The following is a 19,599-nucleotide window of genomic DNA, read 5'->3' as shown; positions in this document are numbered from 1 at the left end:
TTGATTAAATTGTACTCAGTAGATACAGAGGTGCAAAATCATTTATTTGTTAGTATTCATTATCTCTGTCATATGTCTTTACCTGTTGAAAAAATATCTAAATGGATTTTGTTCTGCATGTTGATCACTTTCCTGTGGCATAGTACAGCGTAATGTAGTTCAGGTTTGTTTTGGTATGCAAGCAGTGAAGCAGCCCTTACTACTGAGAAAGTTTGCTGATGGTATACCTGAAAGCTTTAGAAACTTGTGCATATAAACAGTAGGAGAATAGCTTCTTAAAAAAAAAAAAGAAAAAGTAACACAGGGGATGGTTAGTCAAATGTCCAGTCTTTAATGTTTTGACTGGCTCATAATTTGATATCTCATTTTGTGTGTATTAGGTATAATCATAAACTGAAGGAGAAGGGGCAAGATTTCTCAACTAAAATTAATGCAATAATTTGATTAAATTTATATTATCATAAAATATCTTTAATATATTAAGCATAATTAAATATAATTATGTTTAAATGGCTTAAAGCAAAATTCAAGGCTGGCTTGAGCTGAAAATTCACTAGCAGAATATAAAACAAAAATTAGATTTTGGGTTTTGTTTTAGAATGGCATATGTGTACACATATGTGTGTCACATACACATATATGGGAGAGAAAAGAGTTGAGATTTTCATTGTGCTTCTGGTATTATGTTTTCCATGGCCCTTTAAAAAATAAATTTTTATTTCTGTCTGGCTTAGAGAATTTAGGAGTTAGTACCAAAACAGTAACATATATTTTGCTTCTGATGGAATGGATGATGATGATGGAATCTGAAGTGAGTCGAAGTTGCTCTCAGCACTGGAGTTGGTACTATGAATAGTGGGATTTTTCCCTTATCCCTCATTATTTCTTTGTTTCCATAAGACTAAGTTATTACAATTCGAGTAATAACTTACTTAATAGTAACTTACTTGGAGTTCAAATGGGAAAGTTCAGTATAAAGGAACATAAGTTCTTTCTTTTGCAGTGTTCCAGATAGATTCATGTGAGGTCCCTTTTTCACATGTATTAATTGAATGTATTAACAGAGATCCCATTAAATCTTGTGTGTTTAAGGTAATATGGCAGTTTCAGTCATTCAGATGTTGGCTTCTATAAAACTGAGCTTCACATTTGCAGTCATTACAATTGCAGTCCTAGTGGTGAGATAGATTGCACATAAAACACCTCATTGTATTTCTGCCTTGTTTTAGAGATTGAAATGTGTATAGTGAGAGAAATAGTACACAACAGAAAAAAAATTAAATGGCTCTGTAGTCTAAGGTGATTTGATGCTCTCTGATTACAGCATGTTTTTCTCTAGACTCTTACAAGGGTTGTAGAGTGGTTCTAGGTAGCTGGGTAGTCTGATGTTGAGATCTGTTTTTCCAGTCTTTTAGGACATACAAAGCAAAGAACTGAAGCTAAGTGGGCATATAGAGAGCTCCTGCTAAAACCAACTGGAAACGTGGCTTGAATGTAAGGCGTGGAATATGATACAAAGTACCCTGTAAATTCACACTCTGAGATGTTTCTAGGTGGACATTTGATTTGTCTAGCAAAGTAAGAGTAATCATTGACCGTAATTTTGCAATACAGGCTGAAGTACTTTAATGCAAGCATGTGTTTCATAAACAGACGTGATGGACTAAAAATGTTAGGAGAAATCTTTCTGTTCAGTTAAAATATTTTTTCAGGAGTTTTTGGAAAGAGAATATTTGAATAAAGTTAAATATACATATATTGTGATGGCCTGTCACCGACATGTTTTATGAAAAATCCTTTCCTTAGGATTTTTCCCCTCCTGAGAAGCTGAGAGGCCTCAGGAACAAACTGTAAACAATTCTTACTGCTGCTGTGGAATGCAACAGGGGGAATCTGTGATTGGCCTCATCTGGTTGTTTCCAATTAAGGGCCAATCACAGTTCACCTGGCCAGACTATCTCGGTCAGAGACGAGCCTTTGTTATTCATTGCTTTTCTACTCTTAGCTTAGCCTTCTGATGAAATCCTTTCCTCTATTCTTTTAGTATAGTTTTAATATATTATCTATCATTAAAATAATAAATCAAGCTTCTGATACATGGAGTCAACTTTCTCATCTCTTCCCTCATCCTGGGACCCTTGTGGACATTACCACAATGGCCCATTGACTGTAGGAGGAAATTTCTTTATAAGAAAGTTTAACATCATATTCTGTACAAAATGGGGTCTGAATAAAAGTTACACATAAATCTCCTATTTATGAATGCCTATCCCATCTTTTAATTATTTTCAGTTGTATGGTATGCTTGTGTATGACTGCACACACACACACAGAAGTATTTCGCACAAGGTATTTGTTATACAGCTGGGAATATTTTGCTAGGTTGTAGCTGAATCTGTGAGTTGGGAAACTGAAATATCTGTGTTGAGTTGCATATTTTCTGTAAAGTTCTGCATTTCTTAGAAAAGCTGGTTACAGTAAAAAAACATTGAATGAGGTCTTTTTGCATCTGGGATAGAAATGTGTGGTTTAAGTGAAAGAAAGAAATGCAGCTCCTCTGCTCTCTGCCCATCTCCCTTTTGTTTCCTTAAGGGGAAAAAAAATTAAAAGAGGGGGAGATGTGAAGGGAGGCTTGCCATATCCTGTGGGGCAGGTGTTGAAGGGAAGAGGAAAGGAGAATCAGCATGCAGGCAGGCCTTTAGTTTTTCAATAGTGTGTTTTTGTGATCATGTTACATAGCAAAGCCATGGAAGCAGCATCAGCCAAGAAGATGATGTACTTTTATGCCAGCATGTGCTACATTTCTTTCTTAAATAATCTACCCTTGCTAGTTTGTATATGACTATGAGAAAAGAGAGGAGTTTGATTTGGTAGGTGATTAAGAATTCTTAGGAGAAGCTTGAAACCAAAGACAAATTTGTGTTCCAGATGTGGGATGTGTAGAATGAAGTGTTTGAGACATTTTTAGATTAAGGCCAGATGTACAAGAAAATCATCAGACATTTTCAGGCTTTGACAACATGTTGAGGCCTCAGATTGTATGAGATCTCTTAAAGAGAGTACAAAAGTGAGATAAAAGTGACTGAATTAAACCTTGGAAGAAAATACTACTAAAAGGTACTAGGAGTGATATATACTGCTAGGAAATTATAGTTAGGGAGATTCAGAATAGCTGAGGATTTGCTTGCTCTCTCAACACTGAACGATCCTGCTCCAAGCTGGATGAGCCTTTGATTTGGTTGGGATAAGGTTATATATAATCTTCACCAAAGCATCTTCAGCACAGTACGATAGTAAAAAAGGACCAAAAAAAAAAAAAAAATAAGCAATTGGTATAAACTGCGTATCTAAGAGGAAAAGTGTACAAGAAGCATGGAAAGAAGCCATTTTAAATTAGTGTTTCATCTTCACTGTCTGACTCTTGATTTATGTTCTCTGCCAATGTTATGATTTTGTTTGTATGACTGTAAACCAGAACATTGTTCTATAAAAGAGTTTCGGTAGTGTAAAGCCACCAAAGGAGGCTTAAATTTACTGGAATAAGCTTGTGGATTGTTTCACTCTTGAGATGTTGGACTTGACAGCTATCAACTTCTTCCAGAAAGTATAAGCTGCAGGTGTTTGTAGCCAATTATCTTTTCCATTGAGGAAACTGCTGATAGCTTGCACAGAGAAATACAAGTATCTTCTCTGAAAGTGACCTAATCAAGCAGCTTTCCAGAGACTGCACTGCTAGATTTCAGTTTCTTCAATAAGATCAGGTTGTTGATTCACCCATGTCTTGGTCTAGTTATACTCAGGCATTCTAAAAGCCAGGCTGTCTCATCACAAGCAAGACCAAGCATTGACCAGTTTTCCTTTACTACCGAGTATCTTCAGGCAAACAACACCTCCAACTGTTTCAGCTGGTACAAGACCGCTGCAAAGTAGTAACACAAGATCATGCTTTGATGTTTGCTGGATATTGCTTTACACAGAGCAGCTTTTACTCAGAAACAACATGAGTCTGCTCTTTGCTGGTTTGTCTCGTAAGTTTTGAACTATTTCTTAAAATTACACTGCTTACAAATTATTGCAATGTGCCTGGACATCACTAGCAAAGCTGAAAAGAAGCTAGGTGCACATTCAGAGTGTGGAATTTAGGGTAGGGTTGCAGACGCTGGGTAATCAGCAAAATTAAATTCTTCACTTCAATGTCTTTTGTGCCTTCTAAATACTCTGAGTTCTGTCAGATAGCCAGAACATTGATAGGGCAGTTCAGCCTAGTGTTTCTGCCAGAAGTTTGGAGGTACTGGTCACACACGGAGACTTCCTGGATGTTTTTTGATCTTTGTGTGTGTTGAGATTCCATATTCATTTTCTCAAATGCATTCATTTAAGGAAAGGATCACAGTTTCAGGGCACCTGCACTTCTGACCACTTCTGTTCACTGATGCACGCCCTTTTCCATACATTCAGATAGTTCCTAAATATTTTAACTGCTGTGGTTACAAAACCCCTGCTTAATGAAAGCTCTAACAGAGCAAGCTCATCTTGGAAAATATCTCATGTACTCGCATGGGTAGCGGCTGTAGTACTCAAACTGCCCTACCCTATAGAACAGTGTTCAGAGGTTTGTCATATATCTTATGGTCATTGGCTCTAGGAGAAAACCAAAACAGATTACAGACTTGAATCCCCGATTAATAGCTTCCATAAAGACCACTAACTTGTCATGAAAGCATTCTGTCCTAAAAATTATTCCTGGGCATTTCGTGTTTTTTAAATAGAATTCTCCTGCTCTCTTTTCTTCTTGTCCCCTATTGAGCCCTATATTTTAACAGTTTCTTTTGAAGCTGCTAATATCAGACACATAAACAAAAGAACTTTTTTGTCTTCTTTTTATTTGTTCAACCAACAAGCAATATCTGTTTTAGAGACCGGGTTAATTATTCTGTGACAACACTTGCTGTCAAACTTCTTCACTCAAGTAGAATGAGCATATAAACTGTTAGAGTTCTGAAACCTTTCTAATAACTGTAGTATATTGATGTCCTTTTGCAGCCAATAATTACAAGGCAGTTGATTAGACACTTGATACAGAACTAGGAGAGGGTAAACTGTGCCGGGATCATTAAACTTGCTTTAAAAAGGTCAGCAGTTCATAATAACATCAGGCTTGTTTGTTTAAGGAGACTTCTCATCGTTGCATTAGGAAGAGCAGTGCTTTTACCACTCAGACCTCTCATCAGAAATGATTGCTTATAGGTCATCTATAGGTCTCCAGCCACAGAGAAAACCAAAACATTTGGTTTGTATGACATTCATTTAGTTATAAAATGCTGGGGAAGAAAAAGGCCAGTGTAGAGTATTTTAATACTAAATGTTTCCTAGTAAAGGAAATTTCAGCATTTCTGCTTCAGCGCCAGTTGATGGTTGTTTTAGTAATTAAAAATCTTTCTCAGTATAGATATAATTTATATCCAAAACTCCTGTGATACACTTTTGAAATGTTTGGATTTGTTTTGAATCAATACTTGGACTTGTTAAATGACAGTGTTAAGATAATGGAGTGCTCTAGCTTTAAGAATTGCATTGGAAGCAAATAATTCGTATTAGTTGTATAGCTTAATGATTTTGTCTCTTCTCTAATTTGCTTTGTTAATATCATTGAAATTGGCCTTGTTACTTCAGTTATTATTTTCTGACAGACTGTGTCATCTGGGATATTTCATTTCCAAGGGCAAGGAACACAATTCTACTCTAAATCATTGAAGAGAGACTGTTTAACAACAGATGACAGATCCTTTGAGGATCATTTTCAAAAGACTTAATTTCCTCTGTCCCAGGCTGCAAATGATGATTTCTGGTTTTGAATGGGTTTTTTTGGGTTTTGATTTTTTGTTTGTTGCAAGGGTGGGGTGATGTTTGTTTCTTGTTTATTTCTTTGGTTTGTGTGAAAGCTTCGTTATTTATAGTTTCACTTTTCTTAAAAATTTTCTATATAGCTTGTCATAAAATAATAAAGTTTTTAAATAACAAGTGATTTGTGTTTGAAATAAAAGGATACCTACTTGCAATAACTCTTTAAGTACATTCAATATCTCTTTCCACTCAAATGATGTAGTGGTATTTAATAGAACTTATAATAGTTTCAGGCAGGCAAGATACTTGGTTAATAAGTTCTGTTTTCATAGGTTTTTTTGCTGTGAGCTATTGTTCTGGAATGTACTGAAATATTTGTTGAATGCCTAAGAAAGTTACAGTCATAACTTTATTGCTAGCAAGCACATTTGAGAAGATAGTTTCACCTCCACTGCCAGATGATATCATGACTATTTGGAGAAAAAGGAGTATAACCCAGACTGAATTGATAAAAGCAAATTTAATTGTTCATGTCTTTTTTTTACAGTGGGTGCTATAGAATCTGCTTGTAAATGGGAAATTCAGTATTCTTACAGCTTAAGCTTCTTATACAAAGACTTCAAAAAATATTTTTTAAAAAGTATCATGATTGTCTATTACTGTCTTTGTAAGTGAAAAATTTGATAAAACTATTGAATTTTTCCTTCTTTGATTTATAACTGCACTAGCCTGGCAAATCCAGATAATTCCATCATAAATATTCTTTTACTGAGACGTGCACACTTTTTCCTTTCCCTTTTGCTTTCATTTTTCCTTCCTCTTTTTCTCTTGTTCCTTATTCCCAGGAACAGAGGTGATGATTTTTTATGCTAGTGTCAGATAAAAATGAGCATCTATATGTAATCTAAAGTCAGTAAGGATTTGACTGTATCTTTGCATACTAGAAACCTGGCTCATTCAGTTCCTGAGGCTGAAACAGTTCCTCTTTGCTACTTTTGTCAATAACTGTTTGAATAACTTTGTTACATGATACCTTGCTGAAGCCTTCTAAAACTACTCAATCTGGTATAATTGGTTTATTTTCTCTTTCACTCTGATCTTTTCTCTTTTCTGTACAGGTGATTTCTATTCACTCCTTTCTAAGCTGCTAGGAGGAAGGAAAGATGTTGTACATGTGCATAAGCATAACCCTACAGAAAAAGCAGAATCAGATCTTGTAGCAGAGATTGCTAATGTAGTCCAAAAGAAGGATCTTGCCAGAGAGATCACAAATCATGATGAAAGGGACAATACTATTCTTGGGAGAGACAGAGCTCAGAAATTCCACAGACTAGAGTCTACCTTGAGGCCACCAGAGAACAGACATTTGTCTTTACAACAGTCTAAACATGGCGAGGGAGGCTGGGAAAAAGAACATAAAGGAGGTGGGTTGGGGTTAATTTTATACATTGAAATGCAGTGCAAGAGCTGTGATCCACATTAGCAAAATCTGAAGGGAATTTCAGTGGAGGCTTGGAAGTATTTTACATAACGTTCTTCCTAATTATTGAAATGTTCTCCCTCTAATTTAGAAGTATTTCACTGGGGTCCTTTCCCCACTCCATGTATAAAGAAAGAATGTGTGTTGATGGGACAATAGTAGTACTTCAGTACAGTATTAGTTTCTGCTCATAACTTTTACTTAATGATTTTATACTGGGTATGCTAAAACAAGGTACCCATAGGATATAGTAGTCACAGGAAGTGAAGAATTTAATACAAGTAACTACTGTAAAATGGTCACTGGCATAATCAATATATTTTATGAGTTTGCTGACTACTTTGATCTGTCAAATATACAATTTTATAAAATTATTGCTGTAATTCTACCAGATATTTTTCTCTCATTCAGAAAGAGTAGTAGATAATCCTGAAAAATTCTTCAGAAGTAACATTTTCTGCATATTGATTTCAAATTGGGCTTGACTCTCCAAATATTCTTGTTCTGACAGTTTTATTGTGCTAGAAATATAATTTATTCCCTTCAGGTTTCTATGACAGCAGAAACCATGAAATTACTGTGTTTGTTTTACTTGTGTTTTTGTCTCTGTGATATTGACTGTCCTTAGCCTTACTTGCTAATGTGGAAAGCCAGATAATGCAGCATGTGATGAGTATCTCATAAAATAAGCTGATATGTGTGCATGAAAGCCATCTGTATCCATAAGCTGTAGCCACACATGCCAGCTTTTATGTTGTAACCACCCAGATTGATGTTTCCAAGTACTTTTGTAGACCTATATGTATCATCCATCAACCATTTGATTTTTATTTCAGTTCATAATGTTAACATGTATTGTCTCTTCTTATAAGTCCTGGGTTTGTGTTTAGAAGAAAACCAAAGATGAGGACTTGCCAATGTTACATTGTACAATCCAGTTAAATAAGAACCTATCAAATTATTGGCAGAGGGAAAAAAAGACAGGTAGAATGTTACTATATACTGGACATATGTGTAAATCATAAATAATTCCATAAACCTGACTGGAATTATATGTTCAGGAAAGTAGTGTGTATAGCATTTCTTTCATGTGGATAGTTTGTTCAGTTTAGACTAATAGTATGTGGTCTATACAAAGAAAGAAGAAAATTCCTTTCTATTTTCACTGATCCAGAAGAGGGAATGTCAGTGAGCTGAATATATGACTCAGTGTGGCATACCTTTTAGCGTGAATTCTAACTACAGAAAGTATTTTCTTGCATATGTCAGTAGCCACCATATTTGGGGGTAATTTGTTGGTCGGGGACTAATTAATAAATGAACTTTCAAATTATGCAATTTTGAGCTAAAAGAAAAAAAGAAACTGAAATTTTCCTAATAAGCATTTTTGGGGTGTTTTTTTTATGTTTGTAGTACCTTTAATTACAGAATTCCTGACCTGCAGAAGATGTCAATACCATCTTTTGGTAAAAGAACCTTTGTAGCAATAAAATATTTAAGCATATTTAAGCATTTTGATTCTTTTTAGAGAAGTATTTACATATTTAAAACAAAATCTTCTGTAAGAGAATTTTCCTCCTCAGGGGAAGAAGTAAATGATTTGATGATTTGATGATTTAATGAAAAATTTATCCCCTTTGTAAAACATTTACTGTATTGAACTGAATAGTTTCTCAATTTTCTTAGGGCAAGACTCTGCTATTAAATTAATTTTATTTAACTGCTTAAAAATCACCAGTATTAAAATAATTTAATATTTTTAGTCTTGCAAATATTCCAATTTTTAGCATATAATTGGCCTGAAGTACCAAATACCTGAAATACCAAGTGGCTAATACAGTAAGTAAAGTTGTTATAAATGTTGAAACTTTATACTACTGCTCTTCTTGCACTGTGGTTATCTTGTTAACCTAGACTGGTCAATAATCTGTCAGGTTATTTAATACCACTGCAACTAGTACAATGATACCATCTAAATATGTCAAATAGTGTAATTCTCCAATTTTCAAAACTCCTTTGTGCACTGCTTAATTAAATTTGTCAAGACTTAAGTGAGGGCTTTGATGGCAGGGAGTGCAACATGACTTAAAGTTTGCAAAGCTAAAATCTAGAATGATCTTCCAAGAAATTCTGGATATTAAATTAAAGTTGTGTCAGTAAATAAGGCTTTCATCTTTCAGTTCTTTAGAGACTTAATTGCATGTTCTAAATTTAAGTAATTCTTCCTTGGTTTTGTTTTTTGTTTGGTTTTTTTGGTTTTTTTTTAATGAAAGGAACTACTCCAAGTTGAAAACTAGAAGATCTGGTACCTAGTTTAGAGATCTCATTCACAAGAAAACTGATGACCTTGTTTTTTTCTAAGTAATTATAAATTATTTCAATGGGGAAAGTAATTTTCATTAGCCTCAGTTTCATATGAAACTGTTCCATGGACCACTAATTCTTGCAGGGAAATAAGTAATAAGTCTTAGATAAGGAAAGTCTAAATTTAGTGAGTTTTTGTAAAAAGCTAGTTGCCTTGAGATAAACCTGTATAAAGGACTTTCAGAATGGACTGAAAGAAAAAAGAAAATACAATACTAATTAACAAATCTTGGAAAAATGTGATAAAATCTAAAGATTGTATTGAGGCTAGAGCTCTTGTGATTAGATTGTATTTCACTATACATTCATTTTATTATTTTGATCTATCAGAAATCTTTTATTGCTTTAAGTATAAACATTTTCCATTTCATAGAATGTGTCTTCTGAGAGACTGAATAGAGGCCAAAATAGAGGTCCTATGTTTAGCCTATTATTTCTTCTAGCTTTTTTAATAAAGGCTCAGAGGCATCTGTAACATGAAACATAGACAAGCTTTCTGGAGTTTACCATAAAGTGATAGTGGATGAGCAAGTGAGGAAGCAGACACTCAATTTCCATTCTCTTATTCCTTCCAAACTTCTATGAATATACCTGGCACTGCACCTGCTGTGATCAACTCAACTCTACAGAAGTATGAATATGTGTCATTTTTTGTAACAGCTTTTCCTTTAGCTTGCAGCTTTTGTTCAGCTAAAATTTCTACAGGGCAGGATTTCTTGTTTTAGAAATTTCTGATTACTGTCCTGGATACACTGCAGGTGCTGATAGCTTGTAGGTTTCTTTTAGGTCACCTCCCTAGCTTACGATATCGCAGTCCAAAGAGTTAAAACATCTCCTAGTCTGCAGTAGGTTTTCAGCACTGGTTTCATATTTCTCTTGGATAGGTTGTAGAGAATGATTTTCCCTCTACTTCATTCCTGTTCCTGCTCAGACTGCAGCTCTTCTAAATGAATGCAAGGGGAGGGTATTATCAGGGCAGATGGGTTGCAAAGGTGGCTTAAAGATTTTAAACATGGTTTCCCATTAATTTTGCCTTTCGTTGGAAAATGGCTTCCAGGTGAAGGTAAATCCTCTCAGACTCCTTGGGTGCTGTGTTCTGAGGTCTGTTATCTGCCTTCTTTCAAAGCAGGATGCCCTTGCACTTTATGAATTTTGAAATCTTTTTCACCTGCCTAGATGGTACCCTAGGTTGCTGGTGTTTAGGATCAGAGCAGAACTCACAAATTTGCATGAGCTGAAAGTTGCAAAGTAAAGCATGGTTGCTTTCAAACACACTGACTATTAGTGAAGTGGCTCCAGTTTCACATAACTTCAAAGAAGTTCTTATTTGCTTCTTATTTGCCATCAGTTTGGCTGAATGTGCCTACATACTAATTATGCATTGAAAAAATACCTGAATTATTCTCAACAAATCAATTTCTGAAAGGAAGCAGTGGTGGATTTCCTAACATGTAGAACAAATTTTAGAATTTTTTTTAAATTTCTTTCTATTTTATCAGAATTATTGAGATCTTTTTTTCCATTACATTTTTATTTTTAAAAATCTAGTTCATTTGTCTCTTAATACACTGTCAGAGCCACACAAGAGCAATCTCTTCCAAATAGTGTTTAAGTAGGTGATCTGTGAAAAATTAATCCTTGCAGTCAACTCTCTGCCACTTTCCAAATATTGAACAGTTTGCACCTTTTATCCTTGTCAGTCTGCTTTTACATGAGAGATATTGAAGAGACAATACTTTTATCTTTGTAAAGTTAATCTCTAAAACTAAATTTCTCTCCCTTAGTTGAGTTTTACAGTTTAAAACAAGTACAAGAAGTCTTCTTTTATTACTGTTAAAAGCTTTAATAGGAAGAAAACCCCCCATGATTCACCCTCCACATGTTTCATTTAGTCATTCATGGTATTTATTATGCATTTTAAAATCAAAAACTGATAGTTAATAATTAAATTTTCCTGCTGATTTCAATTGTATATTTTTGTAATCTTTCAGTGTAGAAAGTATTTACAGAGCTTCTAAAACTTCTGGAGTATGTATTCATGTATCCTTACAAGTTGGAGAAAAGGATGGAGTCAAAAGCAGTTTTGACATTTCTGTCATCTATATATAGCAGGTTGCCAGTGCTTGTGCATGCTTTACTATGTTAAAACAATGCTTGGAATGAAATTGCAATGCATTGAATGGAAATACTGCATGTAAGAAAATGTCCATATAATTCCAAATAGTCTGTACCAAATGCCAGTTAACCACATTTGGAACTTTTAAATAAATATGCTACATTATTATCTTTTTGGTTTTTTGTATTTATTTTTTTAATTTATTTATTTCGTCAGATTTCCACATAGAAGAGGCTGTGGAGTGGACTGGGTTAGACCTCAAACTAGGCCAAGTTTCTGGGTTGGCTCTGGACCCTAAAAATAACCTAGTTGTCTTCCACAGAGGTGATCGTGTTTGGGATGAAAAGTAAGTAGAGACCCTTGCTGAATGGTGAGTTAGAAAGTTGAATTCCTGTGTGCTGTTTATATACCTTCTCAAGAAAAGACAGCTTGAAGTTCTTTTTCTATTTAAAAATTCAGTCCTTTGGCTGACAGTGCCTTTCAGAGACTCAGAATAGAAATGGTGACTGACAATTCAAGATGATGAGTTATTAGGTCTTTACACAGTAAGAATATGTCTCCAGGGGAAAAGAACATAGTACATTAGGTCCTTAAACTGTATGACCACGTTAGTATGATATTCACTGAGATTATTTATCCCTACCTCTCCATGTCTCTTAGCAGGAATAATTAGCCTGGGTGAATAATGTTTTAGTATGGTATACTATAATTAGTACTTGGGCTTAAGATATGCAAAACTATGTCCATTCTTCTTTGTGTTCATGTACACAGGGAAAAAAGGAATTGTTACAAGGTACTCTCTCAAAACAAACCTTATTCTACTCATTTGATTAAATTTACTACATTTAGCATCACTCAAACAAAAAAATGTCTGAACTCCAGAATGGTGGTCCTTCTAGTGTTTGTAAAATTATAAAGAGGTATATTATTTTTAGAACAGAACATTCCAATACTATCTTTATTTTTACAGTGTTCTTATGTATTTGATTTTTAAAATTGTAAATGTGCTTATATAGATACTTTTGAAATTGGAAGAAATACTGGGAGAAAGTATTTTCAAATATATCCTTTTAAAAAAATCTCTTCTTATTATTTTGTCTTCTTTTTAAGCATCTGTTTTCCATATATATATATATAGCTATAAGACTAAAGGCTAGGTCTGTTTTCAAATCCTGATGAGTTCATTTAAAGATAACATAATGCCTGAAAAATAGGACAGTATTCTGAACCTTATGATAACAAATTATGCTTAGAATAGTGATTCATGAAAGAAAATAAGAATTTAGGTTTTAAGGTAAATAATGTATTATAGCAGATCAGGCAATCATTTGTTTCTCATACAGTATTCTCATGCGTCAGTAATATCTCCAGCTCAAGTGTATATAAATAGAGACTAAATGATGCATTGTACAACTTGTATTACTCAGACTTCAAGTATTGTGTAAAAGCTGTTTTTTTATCCTCCTACTCAGAAACATAAGTGCTATTCTTTGTGTTGTTGAATAACGAATTGTAAAAATATTTGAAAATAGGCTGGTCCTTCTAAAATACATATTTTTCAGTGTCTGGCAATTGAAGTATACCAGCAATCCAGAGCACAAAACTTGAGTTTGAGATCCAGCAGTATTGGGAAAGCCTACAGGTTTTAAACAAAACAAAACAAATTCCCTAAAACAACAGGTGTGCATGATGAATCAACCATGTTGAGAGACAGGCAGAACTTCAGCTTCATTATGCTGTGGCTGCAGAAGAAGATTGGAGTTGTGATATGTAGTCTGGAAATCCATGTATGTACCACCAGTGCTCAGTAACAGTACACATGGCCTCCCAAATGATAACTAATCATTAAATCCTAGTTCTTTATGAGTTTTGTTCCTAAATCTTACTTTTTTTTCTTCTTTTTGTGGAGCATAGTTAATCAATATATAAGAAATCTAGTGTTGATAGGGACCCTTAAGTCAGCTGAACTAGAACTCTGTAGGCCTTTTATATAGAGTGTGATGATTTTAAAATGTATTTTGAAAACATGCCTGTTGTTAAGCTCTTGTTCCACATCTTGTCACATGGTGAAGAGGCACACAGAAGTGTGCTGACCCAGTAAGCCTTCCCTTTTTACCTTTGGGTACATACATGGGCATTAAGTTTCAGGTTCCTTTCATGCATTGTGATGAAAAATGAAGAAGTAATGGGTATTCTCATTTTTCAAGAAAAAACAATTGTATTTGGAAAGGGTTCATCATGACAGTTGTATGGGGGAGGCATAACAAGTTAGCAGACTTTTAAGTTAAATTTCATTATTAGCTGCAAATACACAGTTAATTGTATATTCCTCACTAAATTGTAAACATAATAAATCAATGGCCTGAAAGCCCAGAATTTGTTTTCTGTTTTAATGCTTCACCAACTTAGTATAGAAGCAAATAAAACAAAACCAATCTGTGCTATTAGGCTATGCACAAATTTTTCCAATGCATTATTAACATATGCCACAAAAGCTGGATTCTCATTCAGCTTAATATAGCTGGTTGAATATATGCTGTTGCAAAAGGTAACTTCAGTCTACTTTAGAGCACAAAGGTTATGCAGTGACAAACACTGTAATACAGTAGCAGTAGCATTTCTTCAGCATATGTTTTTAAAAAAATAATCCTCTTAAATAATTAAGGTATTTCTACAGCATGGTCTCTTCAGTTTCAGAACAGCCTTTGCTATAAGCAGCATGTATTGTGTAGAATTAAAAAAATTAAAACTATTCAGCTGGCTAAACAGTGAATCAGCTGGAAGTTATTTTGTGAAGAAAAATGTGTGCTATTTATCCAATTTATAAAGAACTTATTAGAGAATATCAGTTACATTCTTGTTACTGCATTCTTATCAAGGTAGGCAGGCTGAGCACAGTACCACAATGGTGATGGATATTGATCAAAAATAGACCTCAGGGTTGTGCTTTCAGAAATTATGAGATCAGGTGGTCTGTCTAAATTTACTATGTAGCCCACAGGAAGGATACTAGATTTAGCAAGAAATCCTTTGCATTAGTGTGAAGTAGCCAGATGACAAGTAGAAACATAACTGTGGAATTACATTGGAGTTTGAAATTAAAAGTAGTAGATATGCAGTGGATTTTATTGGTCTTTCAGTATCAAAGTGCAGAACATATCAGGAAACCATTTTTTAGAGAAATACGACTACTGTGTTTAGTTGTTCTTTCTGTGGTTTTGGTCTTGCTGTTTTTAAGCTGGAAGAAGTCAGCATTGCTTTTATATATCAGTTAAAACAAAGGAACATTGCTTGGAAATTAGTCTCAAGCACTGGGAAGAAAAGAGTGACTGTGATTTTGTAGCATTCTAGTCATTCTCCTAGAAAAGAAGTTTGACAGGGAGAAGATGAATGGAAGATCACTCCATAAACTCAAGTTCACTAGAATTTCTCTGCATACCATACAATCTCTTGTTTACACTGAAATCACTTAGTTCCCAGAAGAGCTGGAAATAGCAGGAAATACTTAGATGTCTAGACAGCACCATTACTAAGAACCAAAATAATACCAAGGAAAGCCAATAATTATTTTCTAGATAGTCTGTTCTGCAGATACAGTCATGGTTTTGATGGGGCTTGTTTTGTACAATATCTACCATCACTAAGATTCTTTTCTTTGATTATTTGTGCGGATTTTTTGCAGTTATCTATGTAGATTAAAAATTATATTAGTTCAGTCTGTCCATTGTTGATGCTACAGATCGGAAATCCATACCTAGAGCAAGCCCTTTTGAGTGTTGGACTCCTTTTAAAATAAAACTTCAAAATGAACAGAACTTATCATGGCAGATTACTGTCATGAATGGTAAAGAATATAATAGCACCTGCTGAATCATGTTGAAACAAGGAGGTACAACACCAGTATAGGCCTTTGTCATTACCATTTATCCATTGTCTTCCTCCACATGATGGCAGATGTCAGGGGAGAGTTTTAGTAGCTTTCACCTTTGATTTAACCATTCATAGTCAAAAGGATTATTTTTCCATCAGACATTATTTCTACCAGAAATTCAATAGTTACACATAGTTACTATATGCAATAGCAGTATCTAAATACTACTTTTTAATCATAGCCTATGTTGAAACTTAAACACATTCTGTATTGATTTTTCTGGTTATGTATAAAGCCAATATTGCTTTTCCACATTAAAAATTCTAGGCATATAAATATTTAATGTTATGGAGATGTGAGACGGTTAGAGCTGTACAATACATAGTTTTAATGGCTGTATTCAAAGCCTTCTCTGTGACTACAAAGTATATTCTTGTTTACCAAGTAACATCCGTCATGGCTGGATTTCTCTTGGGATTAACAAATGGATTTAAAAATACAAAGTGGGAGCTGGGAATGGGCCTTGTATTCATGCATTTTTCATTCACATCAAACACAATGCTCTAACATTTAGCTTGAAATGATCAAAATATTTTACACTGTTTACCTTCACTAAAAGCTGAACATATATTTTAACAGGTCAGAGTGAGAGCCAACATCTCTGTAAGGATACAGACAACTATTTTTTATTTTTTGGAAGCATATGATAATTTCCTGCTTAGTAAATGTTCTCTGGAAAGTTTATTGTGATTCTTAATGAATGAAATAGTGACATGTACAAATGTTTATATGAGTATATTCTATGTACCTTGAAAATTGAGTGCAGTTTTGTGGGATGAGGGGAATGCACATGATATCCTATAGTCATGTGTAAGCACACTGTGAAAAGAATAAGAACATAAGAACTGAATCTTGTAGTAGTAAGCTCTGGCAAAATACTGAACTTCATATGAAAAAAGGAAAATCAGAAGACACGCAAACATGCATAGACTGCCTTAGATGATACATTGTATACCTGGTCTTACTGGCAGGTATGCCCTGGTGATTCCCTATATTTTTTTTCTTAGGCTAATTGTTGAATTTCTCATTTCTGGGTTGCCATGACTATGAAATTATTAAACAAAATAATTTAAAAAGGAGTTTTTACTTACTTGCTTTAGGACTATCTTTAATTGTTGCTGTGTTGATTTGGTGCTCCTTTAGTTTAGAAGTTATAACCTCAGCAGAAAATGCAGGCATATGGCACTGTTAACTCTTACAGCTGTACAGTGATGTAATAAGGTTTATATTTAAAGAGAAAAAAAGCTAATAACCCCACACTGGAACTGAGCTACAAAACTTGGCTTTATTTTGTGTGTATATTGTTCATCAGTAGAACTTTCTAATGCTGGCTTTCTATTCCACTCTTTTGTGTACAGTTCTTTTGACAGCAAATTTATCTATCAGCAAAGAGGACTTGGACCAATTGAACAGAATACAATTATTGTCTTGAATCCAAGTAATGCAAAACTGCTTCATTCCACAGGCAAAAGTCTGTAAGTTGGAGTTTTTTTCTATTACTAAGTGAACTAGTATTTCCATATATTTTATGCCAAAGAGTCCCTAAACTATTTTTTTTGTATTTTATATTATATATGTGCATTTATATACAATTGTGTAATTGTAGCCTGAGTATCTTCAAGTAAATAAATAAACAAAGTCAACAAATAATAAATTAAATTTGCCATCTCTATCAGCTCTATTTTCTAACATTTCATATAATTGCATCTACCCGCCAGATTAACGGAAGTGAATATTGTACATCGTCCTTATAAATGCTAAGGTAGCCTGAGTGAAATAGCTGAGATCAAATGAATTTCATACCTGAGACACTATTGTCAAGGAAATGCTAAGCTGTAAAGCTGTATTTTTCATTAAGTGCTACACATAGTTAGTACGTACAGCGTTTGTTTTTGATCTGTAGTTAAAAAATGAAATCTTTGCATCTATATCATTCTTCCAGAAAAATTATGTTAACTTAATTCTTCTACATTTGTGCTTGCAGATTTTATTTACCACATGGTTTGAGTGTAGATAAAAATGGTAACTACTGGGTCACTGATGTAGCTCTTCATCAGGTATGTTTCTGAAGCTTTAGTATCAGGACCATAATATCTTGCTAAAAATATTTTTATTTTCCTAGAGATTTGATATACATTGCTTATCTAGGCATGTTTAGAATAACATTAAGAAGGTGCCTATAGGAATTCACCCCTGTGCACTTCATGGAATATAATTGTGTTGAATAATTTGCTACGAGGACGTAGCATGTAGAAATAATAGAATCATAGACTCAAACCATAGAATCATTGTCTGAGTTGGAAAGGACCTTAAAGATTATCTTGTTCCAGCTGCCTTGCCATGGGCTGGGACACTTTCCACTAGGCCAGGTTGCTCAGAGCTCCATCCAACATAGCCTGGAACACTTTCAGAGGTGTGACAGCCACAGCTTCTCTGGGCAGCCTCACCAGTGGCATCACCAACCTTATGGTAAAGAACTTCCTCCTAGTATCTAATCTAAACCTACTCCCTGTTTGAAGTCATTCCCACTTGAATGGGGAATTCTATCACTATGTGCATCTGTAAAAAGTTCATTTCTGACTTTCTTGTGGGCTCCGTTCAGGAACTGGGAGTCCACAGTTAGGTCGCCCAGAAGCCTTTTTTTCTCCAGGCTGAACAGTCCCAGTTCTCTCACTCTTTCCTCACAGCAGAGGTGCTCCATCCTTCTGATCACCTTTGTGTCCCTCCTCTGGACTCTCTCCAGCAGCTCCATGTCCTTCCTGTGCTGGAACCCCAGAGCTGGAGGCAGCTCTGCAGGTGGGGTCTCAGCAGAGCAGGGCAGAGGGGCAGAATCCCCTTCCTCCCATGCTGTTCACAGAGCTTTGGATGCAGCCCAGGACATGGTTAACCTCTGGCTGTGAGCACACATTACCAACTCATGTTGAGCTTCTCATTAACCAACACTTTCTCTTCATGGCTGCTCTCAATCCCTTCTCCTCCCAGCCTATATTTGTGCTTGGGATTGCCCCAACCCAGGTGCAAGACCTTGCACTTGGCCTTGTTGAATTTCACAAGGTTCTCATGGAACCCTCTCTTCAGCCTTTCAAGATCCTTCTGTAATTTTCTGCTATGTCTTTTGCTTATCGATGCAGTTAAGTCTAGAAAGTGAAACTGTTTATTTTGCAATGACAGGAAATTTGTATTTTAAGCAGAGGTTTCCTAGAATCAGGACTATTGAAAAACTAATAATAAATATTATGGTCAATATATTAAGATTATATTTGGTATGTAAGTTTATTTTATATACAGTGATAGGAGATGTTCCCTAGGCCACCTAGGTCTTTGGTTTCACCTTCCATAACTAAAACCTCTTTTCTTTTCCTTTTGACTGAAAAAAAAGGTTTTCAAACTAGGAGCCAATGACAAAGAGCCACTACTGATCTTGGGCGTACCTTTGCAACCAGGTAGTGACAAAAATCATTTCTGTCAACCAACTGATGTGGCCGTGGACCCAATCACTGGCAGCATTTATGTCTCTGATGGCTACTGCAACAGTCGGATTATTCAGTTCTCTCCAAATGGACTGTATGTGATGCAGTGGGGAGAAGGTACAGTCAGGGCTCTTGGTGCTTTATCCATACTGCCATTATCACGAGCTCATCATGAACCACAAAATTGCTGATGTTGCTATTAATTTTTAAATTAATAAATATTAAATTAGTAAATATTTTTAAATTAATAAATAAAATTAATTTCTATGACTAAAATACTTTCCAGGCCCTATATGAATTTCAGCCTTGTTCTTGCATCCAAATTTTCTCTTGGCTTTTTCTACAGCTACTTGTAGTGGTTATATATTTACTAAAAATAAAAGGTTGGAGTTTG

At 34.8% G+C, this 19,599-nt stretch overlaps 1 protein-coding gene across 13 annotated transcripts in view; it reads left to right on the top strand.

Annotated features, from left to right (window-relative positions):
• PAM (peptidylglycine alpha-amidating monooxygenase) overlaps positions 1-19,599 on the top strand; it is a 654,400-nt gene that overhangs the window by 624,761 nt on the left and 10,040 nt on the right. For 10 of the 13 annotated variants that reach the window (XM_050986801.1, XM_050986805.1, XM_050986802.1 and 7 more), the window contains 5 exons: positions 6,963-7,268; positions 12,021-12,150; positions 17,094-17,210; positions 17,720-17,792; positions 19,115-19,322. In XM_050986801.1, the coding sequence (XP_050842758.1) occupies positions 6,963-7,268; positions 12,021-12,150; positions 17,094-17,210; positions 17,720-17,792; positions 19,115-19,322 (834 nt within the window). The remainder of the gene's footprint in view (positions 1-6,962; positions 7,269-12,020; positions 12,151-17,093; positions 17,211-17,719; positions 17,793-19,114; positions 19,323-19,599) is intronic. The other 3 variants (XM_050986809.1, XM_050986808.1, XM_030236679.2) reach the window with 1 other exon arrangement.

This window comes from Serinus canaria, chromosome Z, assembly GCF_022539315.1.
Source record: "Serinus canaria isolate serCan28SL12 chromosome Z, serCan2020, whole genome shotgun sequence".
NCBI lineage: Eukaryota > Metazoa > Chordata > Aves > Passeriformes > Fringillidae > Serinus > Serinus canaria.
This window is presented reverse-complemented; position numbering and strand designations above follow the sequence as displayed.